At 47.2% G+C, this 18,303-nt stretch overlaps 1 protein-coding gene across 33 annotated transcripts in view; it reads right to left on the bottom strand.

Moving 5' to 3' along the window:
• Positions 1-18,303, bottom strand: part of BEND7 (BEN domain containing 7) — an 86,792-nt gene that overhangs the window by 66,667 nt on the left and 1,822 nt on the right. For 24 of the 33 annotated variants that reach the window (XR_014817955.1, XR_014817959.1, XR_014817964.1 and 21 more), the window contains one exon: positions 16,560-16,643. The exons of the other annotated variants lie outside the window; for them this stretch is intronic. Coding sequence is in view for 8 of the 24 variants with exons in the window: in XM_084980245.1 (XP_084836371.1) it covers positions 16,560-16,643 (84 nt within the window). In the remaining 16 variants the exon portion in view is untranslated. The remainder of the gene's footprint in view (positions 1-16,559; positions 16,644-18,303) is intronic. 33 annotated transcript variants of the gene reach the window in all.

The following is an 18,303-nucleotide window of genomic DNA, read 5'->3' as shown; positions in this document are numbered from 1 at the left end:
CAGAGTCCTAAAAGAGGATTAAGGAACAATTTTCTTTGATGACTTCATTTTTATGTTAAAACATAAATGTGGAAGTCCCATTTTGGCTCAGTGGGTTAAGAACCTGACTAGTATACATGAGGATGTGGGTTCAACCCCTAGCCTCCCTCAGTGGGTTAAGGATCTGGCATCACCACAAGCTGTGGTGTAGGCTGCAGACACAGCTCGGATCCTGCATTGCTGTGGCTGTGGTGTAGGCTGGCAGCTGTAGCTCCAGTTTGACCCCTAGCCTGGGAACTGCCACATGCCACAGGTGTGGCCATAAAACAGAAAAATAAAAAATGAAACAATACATCCAAACATACTTTGCTACCTACCCACCAAGGTGTGCAGATTCCCGTAGCCTGGGAAAAGCACTGGGCCCCTTGGTTCCCCATCTCGGAACCACTGGAGATGGCAGGGGCTACCACTGCTTTTAAACAACCCCCCCAGCTACATGCCCTAGGGCCACATTTCCAGTGCGACCAGACAGACTAAACCAAGAGAACACAGATACTTGCTTTGGACAGAGCCTAAATTACGAGTGTTTGAGGAGGTGAGAGGAAGAGCTCATTTTAAACTGGGAGGGTTACGGGTGACTTCACGAAGACAAGAAGACTTGGGCTGGTCAGTAACAGATGGGCAGCACTGCCACGGGCGTGCTGGGGGAGACAGAAGAGAGAAGGGCACTGCACACAGTGCCATGGCGGAGAAAGACAAAGTGGGCAGTGGCGAATAAGCCGACGCGCTGGACTGAATGGGCACTGGATGGGCAAAGCATAAAACACAAGGATCTGGATGTTTTTACTTCATCCTGAAAGTGATGGGACATCCATGAAGAGAGAGATGTGACACGGCTAGAACTACCCAACTCAGAGCTTATCTATTTTTCTCTCCCTGCAAAGTTCTTATGACACGGAAAATTTTATTTTATAATAAATACAACAGGGCTACCCGATCGAATGCTCCTGCATCAGACATGGACTGTAACCCCAGCCACCATGAAGCGGGTAGGTCGGAGGCCACCCCTTCAAGTAAAGTCCGGGAATAATTAAGCCAAAGTGTTAAAGTCCCAAGTACAGGGGAGAGGTCTTACAAGTCCATGAAGACGACAGATATGAACAATGGAAAATGGGCACAGACATGAACACGCAACTCACAAGAGGAACAGTCTACATCTCTTAATCTCCCTAATTAGTAATGTGAAGAAAATTAAATCATGTGAAATTCTTTCTCTATTAATTTGGCAAAAACTATAGACTGATAACGCCTGGAGTTCCTATTGTGGCTCAGGAGAAACAAATTTGACGAGCACCCATGAGGACCCAAGTTTGATCCCTGGCCTCACTCAGTGGGTTAAGGATCTGGTGTTGCTGTGAGCTGTGGTGTAGGTCACAGACGTGCCTTGGATCTGGCGATGCTGTGTGGCTGAGGCGTGGGCCAGGGGCTACAGCTCCAATTTAACCCCTAGCCTGGGAACCTCTATATGCTACGAGGGTGGCCCTAAAAAGACGCAAAACAAAAGCAAAAACAAAAAAACAAAGATTGATAAAGCCCTGTTTTGACCAAGTCGTAGGGTTACGGTTACTCTCATATGCTGTTGATAGGGGACCTTTTTAGAGGGAATCTGGCAATTCCACTCATGGGCATTTATCCCACAGAAACGTTCAGACGAGTACCCAGGACTCGAGTACAAGGACAGTCACGGTCACATCACTTCACTGTGAGACACTGGGGACAACTCAGACATCGATCAGTGAACGTCGGGTAAGTGATTACGGCACAGAGGGACAATGAGATTACTGCGTATCTTCACATGTCTGCAAAGAGTGAAATGGGCCTTTTTCTAGCCATTTGGAAGTAGGTACAGGGTAAACTATTAAACTCCACGACGGCTGAGACCACGGTTATTTCCTTGACTACTAGAGAGTCGGGGGCCCGACCACCTGGCTCCACCTAGGCCCTCAACCCGAGTGAAACCAACAGAGATTTGGTGAAGCCAAAAATGTTACACAACATTTTACAGGATGACTCCATTTTCCTTTTTTTTTTTAAACAAGTGGCGACACCTGAGGCCCGTGGAACTTCCCGAGCCAGGGATGGAGCCACAGCCACTGCAGAAGCAACGCGTGTAGTTACGCTGTGAGCCCCAAGGAAAGTCCCATTTTCCTTTTGTGTAACACACACATGTGTATTCTACCCACACTCTACTGTTGATAGGGGAGAGTGTGACTGGGATGGGATTCTTTTACTTTACACCTTATCTTCAACTTTATAAATGACAACTTAAAAAAATGGGTTTGAAATGAATCTGTATTACTTTTTTCTAAGAGAAAAATAATCGAGGAGAATCATGTAAGGTGGACTATAAGGCATCTGGTAGTGGCAGCTCTGGACATAAATATCTCCTCTAAGTCACCCAGGAAAGATGGGGCTGGGCAGGAATGGGTGGCCAGAGACGGCAGCCAGAAAAAGTCAAGAAAGGAGGGGCTGCGGGCAGGTGTCTTTTGAAACCCCTGGGGTTCCGGCCGAAGACGACTTTCTCTTGAAGCTCATTACAAGCCACATGTTTTTTAAAAATTTAATTGGGGTATAGTGGATTCACAATGTTGTGTTAGTTGTAGGTGTACAGCAAAGTCAATCAGTTTTACACACACACACACACACATCGATTCTTTTCCCATTTAGGTTATTACAGAATATTGAATAGCGTTCCCTGGGCTGTAGAGGATCCTTTATACAGAGCAGTGTGTACATGCGTTAATCCCAAACTCCTAACCCTTCCCCTTTGGTAACCATAGACTTGACTGCGAAATCTGTGAGTCTGTTTCTGTTTTGTAAATAAGTTCATTTGTATAACTTCTTAAAGATTCCACATTTATGTGATATGTATTTGTCTTTCTCTATCCGACGTACTTCACTTAGTATGATCATCTCCAAGTCCATCCATGTTGCTGCAAATGGCACTATTTTGTTCTTTTTTCTAAAAGCCGGGTACTTTTTAAAGGAATCCGGAAGTACTTAGGGGGGACGTGTCAGTCACTGTTTACAGAGCATCCACTGTGGACCAGGCCCTCCGGCCAGCATGCTGCCTACACTTCATCCTGGTCACAAGCTGAAAGGGTCGGCTCTTGATGACGACCTCTTACCCAGGAGAAAACAGACACTCTGACTTTAGAGATCAGAGATCCACCATGGTCCAAGGCCTGTGAGCTCCACTGCTCTGCTGAAACCTCGGGGAACTGAGCAGCTGAATAGCAGGAAGGGCTCCATTCACAGAACACCTGTGCTGCTGGCATCCAGGAAGCTGTTGTGACCTGCGCTGGGCGCTCTTTGGACTAGTTAGCACCTTAACCATCTACTTATGCTGACAGACATGATGAAGACAATGACACCTCTGGACCAAACAATCTTTACAGAGTCTAGCTTGGTGGTGCTATTTCAAGTTAAGAAGAAAAAGGCTCAAACATGTCCTTTAAATTCAAAACATGGTTCATGTGAATTCTGTCAGTCCCATAAAAGCCAAATATTAAAATTTGGAAAAAGTAGAAGAAGAATTTGTGTTCATAATTCCGTGGGACACAGAGCAAGTCTTTGAAGGCTGACGATACACACAGGAAAAATATAACAAAACGGGAGATCAAGGGCTGCTTCCATATTCCTGCAGTGGCAGAACCAAAATTTTGCCTTCATTCAGTAAGAGAGAAAATGCCCATAATTTACTGTCTGGAAAGAGACAATCCTTTTCAATATAACCTGAAATGTTGACCTCCTGCTCCACTGTACAGAACACTCTAAAAGAGTGCATTACAAAGACCACATCCCACCATAGAGATATCAGTTTACGTATCTATACCGTGGGTCAGTTAAGGATGAAAAAGATTAAGGACTGGCAGTATTTAAATTTTTTTGTCTTTTTGTCTTTCTACAGCTGCACCCATGGCATATGTAGGTTCCCAGGCTAGGGGTCCGATTGGATCTGTAGCCACTGGCCAACACCACAGCCACAGCAACGCGGGATCCGAGCTGCATCTGCAACCTACACCACAGCTCATGGCAACGCTGTGTCCTTAACCCACTGAGCGAGGCCAGGGATCAAACCCTCGTCCTCATGGATGCTGGTTGGGTTCATTAATCACTGAGCCATCACGGGAACTCCTTAAATTTTTTTAATGTTAAAAGTATTCCAACTCAAATACACGTGCTGTTGTGCAGTTCATCGTCAATGCAAATAAGGATGAGGAAAAATGGATCACACTCACAGCACCTTTCCTTCCGAGGATCTCTAGGAACTCTGCCAACTCTGGGCCCAGAGGCACCTGGAGGCGGGCAGCAGCAGCCTTCCCCGCGGGAGGCCAAGGGGGAATCTCTGGGGCTGAGACAACCAAGGCCTAAATCAGCAGCTGCCAAATTTCTTTGACTGTGGTTCACAGAAAGAAAACCAGAGTTTCATGAATTTATCCTTCCTGCCTGCAAGACATTCTGATGCTTTCTATTCTATCCTACTTCTCTTATTATTTCTTCTTTTTACAGCCATACCTGCAGCATACGGAAGGTGCCAGGCCAGGGGTCGAATCCAACTATGCCACAGCCACAGCAATGCCAGATCTGAGCCGCATCTGTGACCTACGCCACAGCTTGCGTCAACACCAGGTCCTTAACCCAGGAATGACTAAGAGCATGTGCCCAAAGGATCAAACCTACATCCTCATGGATACTATGTCAGGATCTGGACCTGCTGACCCACAACGGGAACCCCTGCTTCTCTTATTATTACTATTATTGTTGTTGTTGTTGTAGTGGATATTGGTTACCATCTGCTAAAATGACTTCAAGATCCACTTCCAGGTCTAAGCCACTGCTTCAAACACACAAGTTTCCTGGGACCCTGGCCCAGGCAGGCGTCTCTTCCTTTCTGCACACTTCCTGGATCCCCCAGCCTCTCTCTGGCTCCAGCGACCATCTGTGTGGAAGGACCCTGGCCCTGGTCCCACTTGGGGGCTCCAGACCCACACCTCCAAATGCCCACTGGATGGCCCCACTTGGACATTCCAAAAGCAACCTGAAAATCATGTCCAAAAGTGTATCTTATGACGACTCTTCCCGAGCCTTAATAAATAGCACCAACCCAGCTATCCAAGCCAGAAACCTGGGCCTCCTCTCCTTTCCCCTCCCTCTCACAGCCAATCAATCGCCAAGTCCTGCTGATGATAACTTCTGGGTTCTCTTGAATCCTTCCACTGCTCTCCAACTCCCCCTCCCATTATCACTTGATGGGGCTAAGGCCAAAAGCCCACAGTGCAGCTCCTCCCCCTTCCCAGTCCCCTCCCCAAGCCAGCGTGACCTTTCAGAAATGCAAACCCCATCATGTGACCCGCCTCCTTGCTTGGTGCGATGCTGGGGGCGGCCCAGGCCCTGTCCCCCAGCCTTGGCTCCTGTGTCTCCCCTCGTTCTCAGTCGTGGCTCTGACTATACGTGACAGTCACCTGGACACCTTTTACAAATACCAGAGCCCAGGCCTCACTTTAGGACAATTAGATCCAAATCTCATTAGTGACTACTGGACGCATGCGCCCCCCCCCCCATTTTCTTCTCAAGGGTCCAACCCCCTTAATCCCCCAGGTAAGGCCTGAGTTCTTAGAATCCTTAACTCCCTCCATCACAACCCAGTGGGCTGTCAAGTTGCCTAGCCTGGCACCAGTGGCTACTCAACAGAGACCCACTAGATGGATACAAGAATGGGTTAATCATAGTATCAAATAAGCTGGGAAACTACCATTGAGGGAAGCTGGAAAAAGAAAAAAACAAAAATAAAAACAAAAGCACTACTGATGTACAAGGTGTCAGCCAACATCTGTGACATGGTGACAGAAATTCTCATTTCCGAGGAGTGTGTGGGGTTGGCAAGCAGAGGCTAATTGGTGCCTATATTCAAGTGTGTCTTAGGAAAGCTTTTCTAAAGGAACATATCCTCAGAGTTTTCCTGGTTCATCAAAGACGCCAGACTGGGAGTCCTTTCCCCCGTTTCACAAGGGATCAGACCAAGTTGCCCCAAAGGACCAAAGGCGACCAGAGGAAGGTGGACCAGTGAGCACGCACAGTCCCTGCTGCCCTCCCCACCCGGCGCAGTTAAACGGTGGGGCACGAACGCATAGAGGCGTTCCGGAGCTAACCTTCTCCCGGCACCTGCTTCTCAGCTGTATTTCACACGATGCTTATTAAGGCACCCATTAAAGTCTTGCTAGTAATTGAAAAAATTATATATGTGCAAGGAGAATGAGTTAATGTTCACAGAGGCACCTTTACTTTTCCATCTCCTGGCTTCTTATTTTCAGGTGCCTTAACCTTGCATTTTTGTGGGGTTCTTTACATTTTACACGTACGTGTAAAGTCACATTTGAGATATAATTCCATTAGCCGTACCAGCAACTTCGCAGGCTATTATGTTGCATCAACTTTTTCTGTAAAAATAAATTGTTCAGGATATTATTCCTGGAACAGAATAAATTCTTGGAATTACTGAGTAACTTATGTGCCGTACCACTGTTCCAAGAACACATTACTTATTTTATCATGACAAAGTCAAGTTATTAATCTTCTGGCTTCCATTTCAACAATGAGAAATTCTGCGAGATGCGCAGCAGACACCTGCATTGCATTTCGGTTCAACTTTATATCGTCCATAAACATCTCTGTTTTGGACACCTCATCCAAACAAATGCTCTCAGCATACTCTACGTTGCATTCAATTTTATGAAACTATAAAAGTTCCTTGCTGTTAATTACAGAGACAAATGTCTCATCACGCATTTGGTTACCAGATAGTGTAATTAGTTTTCTCCATTAACCTTTCAGATATAAAATTTGATTTCCAAGTTAAAAAAAAAAACAACAACGTTGTAAAACCCTTGGAATTCAAATAACACGGTAGATTTGGATGGGCTTGAAAAAATATGCAATACTAAGAAAACAATTTTACGGATTCTGATTTACAAGGATACTGATTGTCTGGAATCCTGAAAGACAATGTCCACACTTCTTAATGGTTTTCAAATATATGATCAAATGTGCATGGAGTAAGCTGTCCTCTGTGCGGAAAGGAGGCAGAGCGACCTGACTGTGAACGGAATGTGCCCCTCTGGTCTCTCGCTTCTTGGGATAGTGACACAGTTGAATGGGTCCATCATAGCCTCTGTCATTGGTCCCCCTTCGTACGGGCATCTGAGAGCGAGCGGGCGAGGGAAGGGCATCCAGTCTATGGCAATATAATGGTTTTTCTCCGCTCGAAGCTAAAGGACCCCCACAGCCCTCACCTGCTAAGGACGACGAGCCAGCTCTCATGTGGTGGGGACGTTCCTGATGGTCACAAAGACTGGGTGGGACACTCTGGGCCTTTATGTATATTTACGCTGCCAGCTGGTCAGAGGATGGGATCCAGACCTCCTTCAACTCAGACAGTCCTGCCCAAGAACATCATCTCGGCTCAGTAAACCATCCCACTTGGATCAGCTGATAACTGGCAGCAAATTACATTTTAACATGTCTTAATATGGTGCGCATTCATTTATTTGAAATGAGCCATGGGGGTCTACTGGGTGCCAAGCATTGTGTTCTGGGTACTCGGGAAGCTCAAAGTCGCCCTGTAGTTATTCAAGCTGAAACTCGAGGGGTCAAGAGAGGATCTTACAGGCAAGGCGGTCAGGAGAGGGAATTCTAGGCAGAGGCCAGCAGGACAGATGCTAAGGCTGCGGTATTGCAATCTTCCAGGGGAGCCTCCACACTGCAGGGCATAACATGCGAGCTCTGGGGGTGGGGGCTGGGACACACACAAGGGCATCCTGTTCCCAAGGATGGGAACCTTAAAACGGGGGCCTGCCCTTAGCCTTATAAGAAGGAAAAAATATGCGTAATGAAAAATAAGTGTTCCACGCTCACTGCTGGCATATTTTACCTTTTTTTTGGCTGTGCCCTGGGCCAGGAATTAAACCCATGCCACAACACTGACCCAAGCCACTGCAGTGACAACATTGGGTCCTTAAGCCACTGTACCACACCGGAACTCAGTATTTTACTCCTGATATGCGAGGTCCAAGTTGCTACTAAGAAGGATGTATGTGTAGATTTTTGCCTCGAGGAGCCAGGACTAGAGCCCGGAGGTAAAAGATGTGAACGATAAAGCTTCAAAGTGGCTGATCTCACTATTTTACTTTTAACTTGAAACTGAGCACCTCTCTCCTTCACTGAGCATCCTTGGATGTTTGTGATGTGGCCAGCATGGCACTGGGCAGTGGGGACAGAGAGATGACTGTGAGGGAGTTTCCAACCCCAGGGGAGAGAGACAGAGGTAAACCGGGAGTGCCTTTGCCTTGGGAAGGATGCTGTGGAAGGAGAAGGGAGGAGGAATCAGAGAAGACTGCCTGGAGGAAGTTACAATAACGTGGGGTCTTTAGGGAGAAGAGTGAGCCAAGCAAAGAGGAGGCAGCTCAGTGCAGGTGGGGGGCTGCAGGGTCCATGCAGCTGAAGAGGTGGAGGTGAGGCGGGAAGGGTGGCATCAGGAAGAGGCTTGAGGTAGGCAGGTGGCAGTTCCGGCAGGGTCACCCGTCACCTGAGTCCTGACCTGAGAGCCACAGAGGACAAGAGGTTCAGGCCGGTGGGGGCAGGTGGGGGGAGGGCAATTCTCCAAGGCCCTCCTGCATCAATCACCAGAGGCCCCCGCATCCTAACATTCCCTCCCAGGTAGTGTTCTCTCCAATAATCTGTTACTTTTAAGAATAACAGACCTGCTGTGTAAACGTCCCAGATCTATTTTTAACCTTGAGATGCGAAACACACTGTTCCCGGGCCTTTCTTTCACCTTATGGATGGATGGCCCTGCTCTCTTTCCTCCAAAAGGAAAAAATCCATATTCCCATGGGAACCAGGGAGGCTAAACTGTTAAAACATCTTAGATTCGGTCCCTCTTGGAGATCTCTTGGTTTCAGTGATTCCGTCATGATCAGTGCGGGAAAAGCCAGCGCTCACAACCTATCACGTGTTTCACTTATAGGGCAGCTGTTGAACCACACTGAGCTTCTGTGAGAGACAGAAAGAGGCGTGTGCGGTTGGAGGTGGGGTGGAGGGGAGCCGTCTAATGCACAGATTTTCTCAAATCCAGGTAGAAAAACTTGCTGCACGTGGAGCCTGGGAACGAGACAGCCGGTTCTAAACATGGGCTTGCACACAGGGCAGGACGATCTTCAGCCCTTTATAAAGTTGTGCCAAGATTACAGTGGGGTACGGAGCCAGCAGGACATATGTTATTTTTCAATTTTGGTTTTCAACATGTCGCTGCTTTCATATGAGAGCTCCTCTCATTTTTGGTCTTTTCTAGATTTGCCAAAAAAAAAAAAAAAAATAGATTTCAAGTTGCCTCTCACCCACCAACATGAGAAATCCCCCCCCCCTGCCCCGTTTTTGTCTTTTTGCCATTTCTAGCGCCGCTCCCTCGGCATATGGAGGTTCCCAGGCTAGGCGTCCAATTGGAGCTGTAGCCACCAGCCTACACCACAGCCATAGCCACGCGGGATCCGAGCCGCGTCTGCGACCTATGCCACAGCTCACGGCAACGCCAGATCCTTAACCCACTGAGCAAGGCCAGGGATCAAACCCGCAACCTCGTGGTTCCTAGTCGGATTCGTTAACCACTGAGCCATGACGGGAACTCCAGAAATCCCCAATTTCTGTGTTTGTTCAGTACAATACAAAACCTTCGTCAGTTAAATGAGGCATATTTTTGATTGGCTCACTGTCTCTAAAATCTCAAAGACGGTGGTATACCTCAAAGCAAATATTCAGAGTCCTGCAGAATATCCTGTGTCCACAACAGTCACCGCCGTTAGATAACGCAGATCTGAGTACTGAAAACGTGGGTACCTACTGTGAACAAAATGCCGGGCTAAGTGGTCTCAAGGTTCAAAAATGAACCCAGGTCCCACTTGCTCTGTGATCCTCCAGTTTTCATGAGGAGAGGTGCTGCGAAGAAACCACCACAATGCCACGTGGGCACCGTGCGAGGTGAGCTGGAGCACAGCCAAAGCAGGTGCAGAATCAGTGAGGCGCTACTAGGCAGTCCGTGGTAGGTGCCGCAGAAGAAGGGAGAAGGGGGTACAAATAAGACAGCGCTTTTTACTTTGAAAAACCATCTCACCGTATTGAACGTCCTCCATGCAGATGAGGGGCAAGGACCAACGTCCGTGTTTCATTATGGAAGATAAAACCCTCAGGAGTCTTGGCTGAGGTGCGCCCAGCTGTTAACCTGAGATCCAAGGCGAGGTTTTCCCATCTTGGCAGACGTTAAACCTTAGCTCCTTTCTTCCCACGTGGGTCCTGGGCTTCCCCAGGCCGCGGCCCTTGCCCCCCCCATCTCCTTCTACCCACGGTGGGGGGTCCCTTGCTCACCTGGAAGGCCCGCGTTGCTGGGAGGGGCAGGTGAGTTCAAGGGAGGTTTGCTGCCTCACAATCGAAGATGGACACGGAGACTGGGGGCGGACTGCAGGTACTCAAGACTCAGTTAAGGGGTTTCAACTTGATCCTAGGACCCAGGAGAAGGCAGTCAAGCCTCTGAGCAGGGAGAGGATGACGAGGTATACTAGGCTTGGCCCCGTGCTCAGAAGGGGAGGACAAGGCAGCTCGACATAATGAAGAGAGGACAGGGCCAGGTGTCAAAGGACCCAATTTTATTTATTTATTTAACTTTTAAAAAAAACTATAGTTGATTTACAATGTTGTGCCAATTTCTGCTGTACCGCAAAATGACCCAGTCACACATATACACACTTTCCCTTTCTCACAATGTCTTCCATCACGGTCTATCCCAAGAGACTGAATCTAGCTCCCTGTGCTGTACAGAAGGACCTCACCACTTATCCATTCTAATTTTTTTTTTTTTTTTTTTGTATTTCCTTTCAGGGCTGCATCTGCAGCATATGGAGTTTCCCAGGCTAGGGGTCAAATCAGAGCTATAGGTGCCGGCCTGTGCCACAGCCACAGCAACTCGGGATCCAAGCCAAGTCTGCAACCTACACCACAGCTCATGGCAATGCTGGATCCTTAACCCACTGAGTGAGGCTGGGGATCAAACCTGCATCCTCAGGCATACTAATTGGATTCTTAACCTGCTGAGCCACAACAGGAACTCCCCATTCTAAATGTAATAGTTTGCATCTACTATCCTCAAACTTCCAGTCCCTTCCACTCCCTCCTTCCTCCCCCTTGGCAACCACAAGTCTGTCCTCCATGAAAGGACCTGATTTTAAAGCAGGGTCAGCTGCTCATTCCTGTGTGACCTTGGGCAAGTCACTGTCATCTCTGAGCTCAGCTTCCCGTTTGTATAAAGGACGTAACATCTACCTCCTGGTGTAATGGCGATATTCACCCACTGATTAATGAAAGTATGAGACAGGCCTAACAGCAAAAGCTCCCAAATTTTAGGCCATAAAGTCAGGCACCTCTAAGGATGGCTATGTCTGCCTCCACAGCTGCAGAAGCACAGGTACTTATGTGCACTTAGGTTCAAAGAGCCATCAGCACCTAAGTCTCCACAGAGGCTCTCTTAAGTCTGACTTTGCTTGCACTTGTTTTTGAAGGCATTTCCGGACCTTTGACAGATCCAGGTATACGTCTAGTGCTGTGGGAATGTGCTAAGACACCTTCTGGACCAGGGGCTTTTACACTGTGAGGAGGGCACCCTGAAAGTTCTGCCGAGGCCCATGCAGGAGGATGGGCATGGCACAAGGGGCTCTGGGGCCCCTCTACTGCTCCCGGCAGCCCCACTCCCCTTCCACCCCTGTGCCTATGGGGGCCGCACCTGGGAGTTCAGTTGAGTGAGTCTTTTATGTGGTTAAAGGGTTTTCATGGTTTTGGGGACAGACAGATCCTGGTTTGTATCCTGGGTTTGGCACTGAGGTACTCTGTGAACTCCTCCAATTCCACACCTGTAAAGTGGGACTAATGATAATACCTTTCTTGGGACAATAACAGGATAACATACAAAGTTCTCAGCATGATTCATGGAACCCAGTACACTCGGTGAATGACCCCGACTCCTGTTGGCTGCATTCCTAACCCCAAGAGAATCTTCAAGGTTCTGGGGAGCCTGGTGTGGGCAGCTGTCATCACAAAACCCACTGAAAAGAGATTAAGGAGTTCCCGCTGTGGCACAGTGGGTTAAGGATCTGGGGTTGTCTCTGTGGTGGTGCAGGTTCGATCCCTGGGTCAGTGCCATAGGTTAAGGATCCGGCGTTGCTGCAGCTGTGACATAAATCGCAGCTGCGGCTCAGACTTGATCCCTGGCCTGGATTAAATCCACATGCCACTAGTGTGGTCAAAAAAAGAAAAGAGAGAGAAAATTCAAAATATCAGAGATCTCAACCCAGCTCACTTGGCTTGGGTACTGTACCCTGTGGTGCATCTTCTGAAAGTTGTATAACAGGACTGAATACTAAAAAGAACCACCAGAACAGGGCCTGGCATGTAACTGGGATACAATAAAGATCTGGGATACAATAAATGAATGAGACCAAACACCTAAAAAATAGATATGTTTCAAATTTATCTACTATAATAATTAATCTAGAATGATATCCAATGTATAAAAAGAGATCATATGTATTTATTGTTAGGAATAATAAACTGTCTCATTACAATACTTCCTAAGGAGTTCCCTTCATGGCTCAGCGGTTAACGAACCCAACTAGGATCCATGAGGATGGGGGTTCGATCCCTGGCCTCACTCAGTAGGTTAAGGATCCGGCATTGCTGTGAGCTGTGGTGTAGATCACAGACGCAGCTCGGATCTTGTGTGGCTGTGGCTGTGGTGTAGGCCGGCAGCCGCAGCTCTGATTTGACCCCTAGCCTGGGAACTTCGATGTGCCGCAGATGCGGCCCTAAAAAGCAAAACAAACAAACAAAAAAACCCAAAAAAAACTTCCTAAAAGCATCTTGTTGCCAGGTGAGGTTTCTCTGATGACAATCCTTGGATTTGCCCAGCTCAACCAGGCAGTGGGAAAGGATCTTTGGACAGGAGACCTGGGTTTACTCCAGGCTCTGATACTTATGAGCAAGTCACCGAGTTCTGAGCTGCAGTTTCCTCCAAGTGATGGGAAGAAAGACACCGCCATGGCCACCCCACAGGTTCTCCGTGAAAACCCCGGGATGCCAGGTGCCCAGGCGCTTTCTAAACTACAAAGTGCAACCCTCACTTAGAGTCTGATTATAGGAACGCTTGGCCCTCTGCTGAGGCCCACACGGCCCCTCCTGCCTGAATCTCCTCCCAATTCCCTCTGCCCGTCCACATCCTTCCCTGATGCCAGGTCTCGCCTTTCCAGAGTTTTCCACCCACCCTTCAATGTGACCCTTCCCTTCCAACCTGCCCCTAGAGGCTCACCACCCTAAAGGTTCACGGGTGTGACTCATCACGCACATGCTGTGCCAGTGGGCGTTCACTGCAGGCACCTGTCACTGGAGAGACCTGCTGCTGCTGACCCAACACCTCCAGGTCTCACCCACACAACATGGCCTGTAATGACCCTCCCGGATTTACTCTGAGGAGCAAAGGAGATCCTTCACGTAAAGGACTCAGCCCAGTGCTGGGCACACAGTCGTGCTCAGATGGTGGCAACTGTCACGACCAATGGAGTTTGCTCCTTAACTGTGCCCTGAATTTGGCCTGTCACCCCAACTGGGTTTAATCCTAAGCAGGGTCCCTGTCCTATCCATCTCTTTGGTTTCCCCTGACCCCACACCCATTCCAGAAAAGTGCTGAGTTCGTTGTCTTGTCTCAAAAAACACCTGTTGAAATTGATCAAAATGAATTAAGTTGTTTTACTCCAAAATAGTGCTCAAATCTTTACAGTGGCCTGTCATGGCCAGCTTGACAAAGCCAGTGTCCATAGGGTAAAGGAACCTCTCCTGACCCTGTTATCAGGTTCAAAACGTGGGAGGAAAGCCCGGAGCCCAGAGCTCTCAGCCACGCCATTCACACCATGGAGCGCCCCGACCTCGCTGGCGGTGCTGCGCTGGTCACCAGCTTACAAATACCCCAGAGAAATCGATTTGGGGTGGGAACCGCTGCCAAATTCTGGAGCGTTCTCACTCCCTGAGCCATGAACCGTAGTAATCTTATAGGTGCAGAGGGTATCAAAGGCGGCGCGAACGTTTGCACACAGAAAATCCCACACAACATCCCGAGGGCCATGTTTGAGGTGAAACCGTTCTGCTCTCTTGCTAACAAACTCCTGTGGGTATCAGAGAGCTCACGCAGACTCCTACACCCTAAGGAGTAACATTACGGATAGACGCTAGCCATTAACAAGACAAATGCGATTTACATTCCCGAATAATAACTATAAAGAAAAAAATGAACATTTTATAACACGGTCAATGACAGAATTCTGAAATTTATTTGCTATCAGTAACGATTCTCAATTACTCCAGACATCAGGTTTGCGTCATTTGCTCTTCTGCTTTTTTTTTTTTTTTTTTTCCAAATTGACCTGGAGATCACAAAATAGAAATGTTCTTGGGGAACCATATCACACTTTCCCCAGAATGAGCAAAAGCCTGAGACGTCACCCCGGCGCACGACGATGCTGTTAAGTCTCTTAATGCCTAAGGCCTCCTTGACCAACAACTCAGAAACTTATCCCAAGCCTGCCCCTTCACTGGCCTTCTCTTACCAAGCTAGGAAAAACCAAAGCAGCCAGGCCTGCCCCTTCGAGAGTTTGCCTTGTACTGAATCCCGAGCCCTGGTATCTTCCTTCGCTCTCGGACCCCAAATCCACTCACCGCTCGGTGTCCCCACCATTTTCCAAGCACAAGGCAGAAACGGGGAGAGCCTGCTGTGTTGGAGACGAGCTAAACCAAGGACGTGATGTGTTATTTTCAGGATAAATGTACATGTGCTCCTAATAGGCAGGTTCTTATTTCAAATGGTTAAATCGAGCGGCGCTTTGGTAGAGAAGTCTAACCGATCCAGTTTAGGGAACTGAAAATAAGGGACTCTCACTAAGTTGAAGGAGCTGAATAGGGTGCAGCCCAGGGATATTCTCCTGCTGGGTCACAGCATTTCCCTTGGCTATGAACCTTTCGGGAGGTGAGACCTCTTAACAGCGGACAGGCACCGAGAGCAGTGCTGGCCTCAGTCACGCTCTGCCTGGGTGGAGAAACCACACGCCCACAAGGCGCTCTTGTGGATGAAATGTCATTACCTCTCCCCTTTTCCCTCTGTTCTGTGTATGTGCGACTTCTCGGTCCTTTGCAACCTAAGCTTTCTCTTCCTCAAAGCAGAAGAGAGGGGACATCCTGCTGTCTGGCTTCCTCGTGACCATACTTGGTGGTACACCAGGACTGACACCCATGCTGCTTCCGTAAGACCTAGCAGCTCTCTCCAAAATGTGGGCATCCTGGCCCTCGCTTTCAGTGGCTCTCGCCAGGTGGAGTCCCACTTTCTGCCTCCACCTTGTGCGGCACCCAGCTTTCCCACTCCCACCAGGGCTTGGGGGGGTGTGGGGGATGGGCAAGGTGGAAGCCAAGCGCCCCGACTCGCCCCTCCATTCTGACCTTACCGGTACCGGGTTCTTAGCAGCCAAAGCATAAAACCTTGGATTTTTGGCCCATGGTCCGCAGGTAACAAACTGTACAGGCAGGGTCCCTCCGGTACAATATTTGCACCAAAAAACACACTTGGAAAGAGTGGCATCATTTGGGGGAACCGACTCATCCACCTATCCCACAGCTACATCTGTCAGATGGTCTTGGAGAGCCTGCTTTGCTCTCCTTGGTCCTGCGGTGGGCTGGGAACAAGGGTGCTAAGAGCGAAGCCTGGCTCCTTTCTCTGACCACGAAGGTGGGTGGGACATGAGCACAAAGCTGGGAAAACGAAGAGTGGCTTGGAGATAACGAGTCCTACTAAGAGGTGGTTTAGGCAGACCATGACACTTTTTATTTTCCTTCCGCTTTTTTGGCTGGCGAGTTAATTTAATTTTGTCATGGCAGGATTAGCAACCAGGCCACAGAGGTGAAGGGACATTATAATAAGACAGCATATTAATCCTCTATCCCACCCAAGGCAGAAGCAAAACCAAACAAATAGCGGCTTCCTGGAAATTGAATTTCTGTTATCCAGATGTCAAAGATGTAATACCCCAATTACACAAACTATTGCCAGTGAAGCATGCCAGCGAATATGCAATGTAAATGGGGTGAGCACAGAGCCACAAAACTGCACGGTCAGCATCTGGCTCTGGGAGTGAGTGATAATTAGCACTGTGTGTAGACACTAATAAACATTTATGTCTGAAATTACAACTTTTAGCAATGTTAATAAGGGATATATTGGCAATCTGTAAAATAAAAGGTCTTGAAAAGAATGTCATACATTAAGCAATGGCAGACATTTCCCGTTCTGGCACAATCTTTTTTTTTTTTTTTTTTCTTCTTTCCTTCCCCCTAACTGCAAACGGCCACACTCTTTTGCCGAGAAATTAATTGACATAAGAACCTACCTAAAAAAATAGGTTGTGTCTCTTTGGCCTCCCCATTAACATCGTTGCTGAATTCTGAGATCTTATATACCTCGTGGTGATAATCTGGGGTGAGAAAACAACCAAAAATTAGAATTCTAATGACCTGCAAGATAGGAATAAGCAGGAACGGCTAGAATCTCATTATATATGGCAGGTGTAAGCTATACCTTGATTTACAAATAGAATTTTCAAGAACTCTGTTAATCACAGAATTCGTGGTCACCGGTAACCCCTAAAACTTTGCTTACTCTGGAGAAGTACACAAACTTGAAATTAATACTCTGACTTTAGAAAACAGTTCTGCTTGATCACACCGTTTTCACAGGAAATTTGGCTCACATGCCAGTTACACAGTAGGCTTCTTTTCTTCCAAATGGTAAGTGTGTTTATCAGGAAAAGAAAAAACTTTGCTCGATCACAGGTCAGGGGAAGCGTCCAAATTTATCTCCACAACCCATCTTCATGTGTAGATGAATATATGCTTTAGAGTTACCTGGTACTTTCAGTTTACCCAGAAAAAGTCCCAGCCTCTGAGCAGCTTACGGGCAAGCACACATGAAAAATACTGATTTATTATTTCAAATATAGTATAATTTGGATAAGAAAGCAAGGTTCCCATCTTTCACACAAGCGAGTCTTGCATTTGGCTGACTGCACTTGAACATGCAATTATCTATGTTCTAAAAATGCACCTGCAGAGCAGAGAGAAGAATCAGACCCAAAGTTTTTTTGTTTTTTTTTTTTTGTTTGTTTTTTGTTTTTAAGGAAAAAGACAAACTTTCTATGTCAGTCAAACTTTAAAACACAGTATTTTACAAGCTTCTCTACAGAGGCTGCTGTGCTTTGGCAACTGTCTATTACTAAAAAATAGGATTACTTAGGTGAGAAACTAGAGGTTCCTTCTTAACAGCCATTTCCTTTTTTGGGCCTTAGACCTCACAGGACAAGGTCTACAAAACTACTGTCACTTTTGATAAAGTGGCAGATTCCCTGAGGTCATAAATAAGAAAGCAGCCAACACTCCAGAATTAATAAGAGAGACCAATAGGCCAGTCACATGTGGATCAACTTCTAAAGTACAAATGACTGAGTAATCAACACTTCTGGGGGGAAAAAATGTACATAAAGGGGAAAGCCAAACATTTTGAGTACATAAAACTATGTCAGGCCTTTTTCATTCAACAGTATCCAAAGTCGGAGGAAACAGAGAGAAGTAGGTCCTCAAGATGCCTATAATCAAACCATTTTGAGACTAACCGAAAGCAGGCTTTATTGAATCTAAATCATAGTTAGCTCAGCTTAGCTGGAAATTGCAATTGCCCTCTAATTTTCATCAGCTTTCATGTGACTTCTCCAGGTTGTTACAACAATCGCCCTGCTCTCTACTCTGATGCCAATGCTAGATAAAACAACAGAGGAACAGAGTGGACAGGTTCCCTGGTTTGCTTTTGACTTCAAGCTGATTCAAAGAGGATATTTAAACAGGATCATCCCAAACTCAATATTAAGACTTGAGACATGACCCCCGAGAAAAGGCTACCTGCTTCTAATTTAAGGTGACACGATCCATTGGATAGACCTATTTTTACGTCTGCCCTTAAGTTCTCCTTGTTTTTAAAAAGTCAAATCAGGAAAAATAAAGACTCTAACCAGTCACAGAACAGAGGCAGGACTATTCAACTTTCCCCTTCCCTGGAAACAAAAACAAAAACAAAAACAAAAA

The sequence above is a fragment of the Sus scrofa genome, chromosome 10 (genome assembly GCF_054392235.1).
Source record: "Sus scrofa isolate SSC_HxYL_T2T_F1_AM1 chromosome 10, Sscrofa_HxYL_maternal_Yorkshire_Landrace_v2.0, whole genome shotgun sequence".
In the NCBI taxonomy this organism is placed as follows: Eukaryota; Metazoa; Chordata; class Mammalia; order Artiodactyla; family Suidae; genus Sus; species Sus scrofa.
This window is presented reverse-complemented; position numbering and strand designations above follow the sequence as displayed.